At 41.0% G+C, this 8,038-nt stretch overlaps 1 protein-coding gene across 1 annotated transcript in view; it reads left to right on the plus strand.

Annotated features, from left to right (window-relative positions):
- LRCH1 (leucine rich repeats and calponin homology domain containing 1) overlaps window positions 1-7,629 on the plus strand; it is a 109,863-nt gene extending 102,234 nt beyond the window's left edge. The window contains exon 23 of the mRNA XM_023537753.1: window positions 5,164-7,629. Within this exon, the coding sequence (XP_023393521.1) occupies window positions 5,164-5,274 (111 nt within the window). The 3' untranslated portion in view covers window positions 5,275-7,629. The remainder of the gene's footprint in view (window positions 1-5,163) is intronic.
- Window positions 7,630-8,038: the final 409 nt, after the last annotated feature.

Raw genomic sequence — 8,038 nt, forward strand, 5'->3', positions numbered from 1 at the left:
TTTTTTTCTTCTTTATGGGGCCTAAGGGGGAGGAGAGAGATGACTCACTGGTGGCCACCTGAAAGAAAATTCTATCAATAAAAAACTGAGTAGAACAATCGTGTGAGATCCGATTTAATTTTCATGTTGACATTGTTCTCAAGCTATGTTCATGTTTCATTTCTGGTGTCCAAAGTATCTTTGGACACACTTTTATTTTTCATGCCATTACTGTATCTGTACCCTACTGTGCTGCTCCTCTTGGGATATGTTGGATGATTGATATTTTTTCATCAAATAGTATAGTAGCTAGCAGAACACAATCAATTTAGCCCTTTAGGCAAAACACTGAGTGAACTGCCTCACTTATTGTCAAGCTGTTAATTTCTATTCGGAATATTAAGTGGCTTCGTGGTTCTTCTCCAAGGTTCCCGTCAAAGGCAAGCGTGATGCTGCCATTGTAGTGTGACTGCCAAACACCTTGTCATCTGTCAGGTGGGCAGGGATTTAGTTGTGTGATTTGTGTGTGCACACTAAACCTCCTTCCTCTTACAAGAAAGATCTTTTTTTTTTTTTTCAGTATTTTCTTCCAATACCTGATGAAAAGAACCAAGTATTTTTTTACATTTTCTTTTTGAAATAGAAAGATCTATTTTAAATAGCTCTTTTTCTCCAGTTCCTCTCAACTGATGGCAACTCGCCACGTAGTATCGAGATTTCCACAATGTGTAAGAACTAATTTCTGTTAGTTCACTCTATTCGTGGATTTGTGGTTTGTATGCAGCTCACTGTCCTCTGAGAGAGACACTTAAGAAATGGGGCTAGTGAAAAGGTGTCTTGCAGAACTCAAAAGTAAGATAACTAAATAAGAATTCCATCAATGAGAGTAGATACATAAATGCACTTGATATCCTGATACCTTTTGTCTGTGAGTGTATGGTGCTTTGGGTTACCTCTCTAACCCATGCCTGTTCGTGTTATAAGGAGAAAAAGTCCTGAGGACAGAAGATGTTTCACCTTCAGGGTAAAAGTAATGGACAATAGATTAAAATTTCAGGAGCCTGAAAGGAGTTTGAATTAGGTGAAAAATATTTTAACGTGATTTTATTTAGGAGATTTGTTTTTTAAAATTAGGCTTCAGATTGGAATTAGTTCTCAATATACAGTTTATTGAGGTATATAGATTGTGTGCTTTTTTTCTTTAAGTGGTTCCTTTTTTTTCTTTAAGACTATCCTTGGATTTCCACCACAATTGTGTTTATGCTTGTGTTTGTTTATTTATTCCTCAAATTTTGAATGAACACTCTTTGTGCAAGACCCCATGGCCTTGGGGGTAAAACTGCCACTGTGACATTTGGCCCTGTCCTCAAAAAAGCTACAGTCTGGACCAAGAGCCAGCAAACTTTTTCTGTAAAGTACTAGATAGTAAATATTTTAGGTTTGCAGGCCATCCAGGTTCTGTTATGACTACTCTGCTGTTGTAGTGTGAAAGCAGCCATAAAGGATTCATAAATGAATGAGCGTGGCTGCTTTCCAATAAAACAGCTATGGGAAGGATTGGCATGCAGGATCTAGTGGACAAATAAAGAAGAATTCAGTGTGAAAAAGACCTGTGGTTGATCGGGTGCAGGATTCTGGCCCAGACCCTGATGGGAAGTAGGTGGTCTGTGAAGCCGACCTGGAACTATGATGTTTATACTAAAACATAAAAGACATGTAAGAATAACCAGATGAAAGGGGTGCGGGGTAGGGAGGTGAGAGAAGGGGCAGATGTGTGTGGAGAATGAAGTGTTCTGCAGAGATAGAAGGTAGCATGGCTGGAAAGGGAATTGAATGAAGAGTGACAAGAAATCTCTGTAAGAGTTTGACGTGGTCTGCATTTTACGCTGGAAGAAGCTGACCCTCAGAGTCTCACTTGGCAGAGCAGGAATGTCAGACTCTTAGGTTAAAGTAACACAGACCATTTTGTTTTTAGGTTCAGTCAGTTTAGTGCCAGGAGTTTACGTTTTGGAGACTGAACGAGATGAACCGTGCTGACATGAATGACTCTTTTTTTCAGCAGCTGGCCTAAAAGCAGTCATGCAGCTGTTGGGAGCATAAGCAACTGTAGAGAGAGGAGAGTGTGCAGTGGCAGTGGTGGCAGTCTGCCTGCTCCCTCGAGGCATTTTCTGAAAGGATGAGATATCTGTCCCTCGCTATGAAGAGAAGCCAAATGAGCTGAGTGGCAGGCTGATGCCCTTCACCGAGTTGAGGGCTCTCTGATCCCATCCTGACTTGAGTGTGTTGGGTCTTGCCTGGGTAGGACTCAGAGTCCAGAGCCTCTTCCTATCTCATGGGCACAAGACCACACGTTCTCGCTTATTGATCAGGGACAGTATGGGAAGCAGCATGATGTCTGGAAGGGGCCCCAGCTCAAAGATGAGACACATGTTCAAATCCTGGTTCTGGTACTTACCAGCTGTATGACTTTAGCAATGTTACTTAAACTCTCTACATCTCAGTTTTCTTGTCTGTAAAATAAAGATATTATATCTACCTTACAAGGTTGTCACAAAGAAATAACCAATGCAAATCTGTAACATTGGTGCCAGGCATTGGTGCCCCGGAAATCTTTCTAAGTTAGCATTTAGTCTTCGTGGCTTGCCTGCCTTTTCCAGGCCTGTTTGCTGTGATTAGGAAGAGGGGTGGGCGAGGGTATGCGAGTGAACCTCATAGATTCCATCGTGAAAAAGAACAAAGCATGAGTTCTTCAGGGGGAGTCAGAAACATTGTTCTTATGCAAGGTAGTATTTTATGACTCTATTATATGCTTTAAAAAGAAACATAACAAAAGAAGCTCTATACTAGAATGGTCCGCTGCCATATTCCCAAGGAAAGCCGTTAGGGTCCCCTAACATTGAAGTTTAAATGCTTTTAAAGTCAATCTAAATATCCAGTGATCTCTGCTTTAAGTTCATTATCTTCAAGGTGAGGTGACCTTTTTCTGTCATTTCTCATCCAGCTAGGAACCTACAGCAGTTCCCTCCTCATTCCAACTTATAGCTCACACCAGGGACACCCTCCTCTGCGGCAGGACCAGTGTGATGGAAAATGGCCTTCTGGCTGGCCTCGCTGCCCCTCCTCATTTCTGGCAGGCTCACCCTGCCACCCGGCGCCTCAACTCCGCACTCCCCATCAGAGTCTTCACCCAGTCCTGTGATAAAATAACCAGAACTGCCATGTTTTTTATAAGGTTTCTGTTATGCTAGTTTTCTTAGGTACCTCCAACTCCATCAAAGTAATCTGAGAGCACTCCTGTTCTTCAGGAGGTCTAAATGAAAGGGAAAAGGCATCAAGGATGCAAAGGGTACATTTTTATAGCTTCTTTTTGTTCCTTATTGCCAGCTGTAAGGGCATAGGGAAGAATCTTGAACTCTGCACCTGGTTTAGGAGTGAGGAGACCAGGAAGGGAAGAAATGCTGGTTGGAAAAATAAAGGCTGGGAGAGACGATGACCTTAAGCCCACTCGGTCTGTGAGCCCTGTAAGCAGGAGGCTGAGTCCCCAGTACCTTCCCACCCTGTCTCTCTGGAGCCCCCAGCCCTTCCCAACCATGACCTGTAGTTTGGAACCTCTGCAGACCACTGGAGCCATCACTCATTAGCAGGATCGAGGCAGTTATTAATGCAGACCTGTCCCGTTATCAGGCAGGACAGGACACCTAGCCCCATAAAAGCTGTGTTATACACAGAGATAGGCCTTGTGGAAATATTAGTACTAGAATTCGAGAACATTTGGGACTGAACATAAGTAAAAACTGGAGTCGAGAGCAAAATATCTTGTTTAAAGTCCCTTGGGCATATCCCTCGGCCACCTAGTATGCCGTTGATGACAAGTTTATTCTATTTCAATGCACAGCAGCCATATGAAATAATGGTTAAAAATGTGCTGTCTTATGTTGGCAGGTAGCTGTTTCTCAAGGTCTAGAGTTAAAGTCTGAGATACTCTGAATTTACTACAAGTTAGGGGAGGAGTTAGCAGTGGAGGTAGCGCGATGGTTGAGAGAGCGTAAGAAAACTGACGTGAGGTATACAGTAAGTCATCGGAGGTGTCATGGCATGTCCTTTGGAGATCTTTTTGAGACCAGAGTACACATGTCTGTAGTAATTTATGGAGAGTGCTGCGCTGAGGCAATAGGAAGATCTTGTTTCTCAAGCAAGAGTCACGTGAAGAGGAAGGAGTCTGTTTGGAGACCTGTCTTGTTCACGTTAAACAGTCTCCACCTCCTGGGGCATGATGCAGATCCCATTTAAATTTTCCTTAAAAACGGCTGTCATTGGACTGTGAAGAACACACCATCATCGAGTAGACTAGAAGGAGTGTTTGCTGTGGAGTCTTTGCCAAGCCAAGGAGACACACTTTGGAAGGAGAGTCCCCTCACTTCCAGGGCCAAGTGACAAAGGTGTAAAAATACCTCATCGTGTTATTTTGTAAACTGTTTTGTTGAGCATGCAAGGGTCTACACACAAAGAGTGACTTACGTTAATTATTTTCCCTGTGTTGTACGTGCTAGACATTTCCCAAGAGCAAAAAATACAACATGAGAAAGTAGCAGGGCATTTATGTCTTTGACAGTTGTATGAAAGAGTCTTAAAGAGAGGCTGTCGAAAGCTGCGGTTAAAATGACGTTTTACAAGGCTATTCCTAAATCACAAAGAAAAGATACCAGTCCACCAGCATGCCTCCATTCCAGAGATCACAGGAAGTAAAATGAACTAAGCCAAAGTTTATGGTCAGTAGAACAGGGCGTGGCCTGTATAAATGAGTATTTGAGTTTCTTTAAAATGTGTGAAAGGTGTTTTGCAATTTTGCTTTATAAGAATATCAGCTGATATGTTCTTGGTATGTGGTTTCTAGCTGACTGTGTGTTGCTCAGTTATTTAGCATAAAGGTTCCTTAAATGTTTAGATCTATTGCAGATTTCAGGTTGATTGAGCACCTTTCTGGAACAACTCTCATTTGTAAAAAAATCATTATTTTCTCTGCAAACACAGAAAAGCTCTTTGCAATGGGCTGAAAGCAAGGGAGGGAGCACAGTGTGAGGTGATCAGACAGACATATAACAGAGCTCAACTTAACAATCATCATTGGTGTTGCAAGACTGTATGTTTTATGTTCTAAAAATTGATGTTTGTTCTTCCTTTTAGGAAAAACTATGTCTGCCCCATCATATTCTTGAAGAGAAAGGCCTGGTCAAAGTGGGCATTACTGTTCAAGCATTGCTAGATGTGACCATAACGAAGGCTCTGTTCACATGAGACCAACCCCTCTCCTTCGGATCGGCTCAAACCCTTCTCCCATCAGAGATCCTGAACTCTGCTCTCAGCACCTGTTCCCCCCACCCTCCCACTCATTGCCTGTCAGTTCCTGACTCTAGTTGCATTTAAGGGAGGACATACGAGAAGATTTTCTACCTTTTAGAACTGACCTCCGACATTAAGATGTGACAGGTATTTATCTTGAAGCCAGTGAAGGAGCTGGTTACAAAGAACTGAACAGCACATCAATGCCTTTTACAACCTCTTGCATCCCTCATGCTCACCCACTGCCATTACCAAACCACCAAGCACAACTGTTTTGCAGCAGAATGCATCTGTTTTACTAAAACCCAACTTATTGTATATTTAGTTGGGGGGAGGGTGACTCAATCAGGCTTTTCACCACCAAATTTTTCAAGAAGTTTCTTGAGACCATTGCCTTTTAGAAAACTATTTTCGACATACAAAATATTTATATAAATATTATTTATTAGTGAGTTATTCATCCTTTGGATGCAAATTGTAAATTAGGAAACTATTTTATTACTGCTTTTTTGTGGTTAAACACTTTATTTTAATATTATAAATATTGAGTTATTTTCTATCTTCTTTGGTGTGCAGTAGCAGTAATCATGTTTTCTTGTATATATGACTCAGAAAAAAAAATTAAGCAAAAAACAGGTGCTTCCATGACAAAAACTGTTTTCTGGGGAGGCATTATTTACATTTTGGTTTATAAAACATTGGTCTTATTTATATTTCTGCATTCCATCCAGTTTCCTACATTCCAGCAGCCCTATTGTCCCCTGATACAGTAAACTGACTGAAATCAAGAGAGCACCCCAAAGTTATTTGTAAATAGTTGTGATGGAAAAAAAAAAAAAGACATTAAACTTGAAGAGAAAATGTGAACAATTATTTTTTTTGGATTCATACTTATTTTGCTATATACAAAACATTCACATTTTAACACAAAGAAGTAACAATTGTTAGCATCATGTGTCTTGAAGTATAATTTTGCACTGTAACTTGGGTAATTTTAAAAGTAGCACCAAAGGTAGATAATAAAGAAATGTTATAGGAAAGTGGAGATGATAAAGAGTTTATTAACCAAAAAGTTTTTAAAGGGCAGCTTTGAGCGTAATCAAGAGTTACATAAGGCACTTAGGACCCGGATCAGGAAACTGGCACTTCCTACAACTGCCAGTTTTAAAAAGAGGAAGGGATTTGGAAAGGTAGATGTGCTCATTTTATTATAACTTAGTTGGTGGCTTTCGAAGTAGTCCATAAAACACTGCGAGATTCATGGTCTCTGGTGTATAAATACAGAAGTAGTCAGTAAATTGGTGGGTCAGCTGCTGCAGCACCAAGACGGACTGAGGAGAAGGTTAAGTAAGTGGCATTTGTGAAGCTGAGTGGCCTAGAAGGGAGCAAGGTGAAATGAAACATGACTAGAAGACAGCCAGCAAAGGAAAGGGACCTGTGTTGGTCTGAGAGACTCAGGTAAGGCTTCCTAGACACGGTGACCTACGTGGAGGCAGTTACGTGCCTGCACCCTTGCCTTGCAGTTGCAGATACCCAGCCAGTCATCCTTCACAGTCTTGTGAATGCTGACTGCGTCCTCACCTCTGTGAAAAGCCGTTGTAAGGTTTTAGAACAACGGCAACCATGATTTTTAGGACAAATGTAAAGCTGAACATAGAAGACACCAGGAAGTCAGTATGCATTGAGCACAGTCGCATTGGTCAAGTGCATGGCCGCCCTCTGTTCGAGGCAAGGTGGAGGGCTTGCTGAGAACGGCACATGGAATCGGCAGCTCACACTTATTTCCTATCAAATGTACTGTGCACTTTAACTTAAAATATATTTTAATATTTTCCTGTACTGCACAAATACCTGTTTTGTCAAATAGCATAATGATGTAAAGCGAAAGACATTTGAACAGAGTGTATTCAAATGTTAGCAGCCTTCAGAGGTTGATTAGAGAAATAGGAATTTTGATTGCTGCACCTTGACGGGCATTCAGAATGCAGGGTCCTGAAATATTTTTTTACATGTACATATGACAACATGAACCTCTGTAATCCTTGTTTTGAGAGATTTTTTTCAAAATTAAAATTTTTCTTTTGATACTAATTTTCAGTATTTTCTTGAAGTTGGCTGTATAATACAAATGGCTTTGAAACTTTGTAATAATGGCTTTTCCTCTCTAAATGCAGTCCTTGTGAGCTGTCTTCAAGATCCTTGTACACTGTTTATATGTGCAATAAAATGTGCATGGTCAGCATCAGTGGACGGAATGTATGTAGTACAAATAGTCTTTTATAATTTAACAGCCATTAAAACTTTGAATTTAAACAAACCATCTTCTGATTGACTTACCCATGTGATGCAAAGGTTCATCACACTCATCACAAAAGAAATCCTGGGGGATCATTGGTGAAACAAATTATAGCAATTATCTAGTATAAATGATTAAAATTATAGGGCGTCATTGCTGAGATTATAGCAGTCATTTGTGTCTGTGCGCACACACGTGTGTGTGTGTGTGTGTGTGTATGACTTTTCAAAATGAAACCACAGAACATACAGCAGTTAAAAGAGCTGCTATGGTGGGATAAGGGTGGGGACAGAGGCGTACACTCAGGTACCTCCACCTGTCCCTGGAGTGGTGGCTCCAGCGGTATCTCTGAGGAAGCCTGAAGGCCCTGTATTGCATGTTGTAAAACCACACGGTCTGTCCTCTTTCCTCAACTGCCGCCTT

Source organism: Pteropus vampyrus, unplaced genomic scaffold, assembly GCF_000151845.1.
Source record: "Pteropus vampyrus isolate Shadow unplaced genomic scaffold, Pvam_2.0 Scaffold198, whole genome shotgun sequence".
NCBI lineage: Eukaryota > Metazoa > Chordata > Mammalia > Chiroptera > Pteropodidae > Pteropus > Pteropus vampyrus.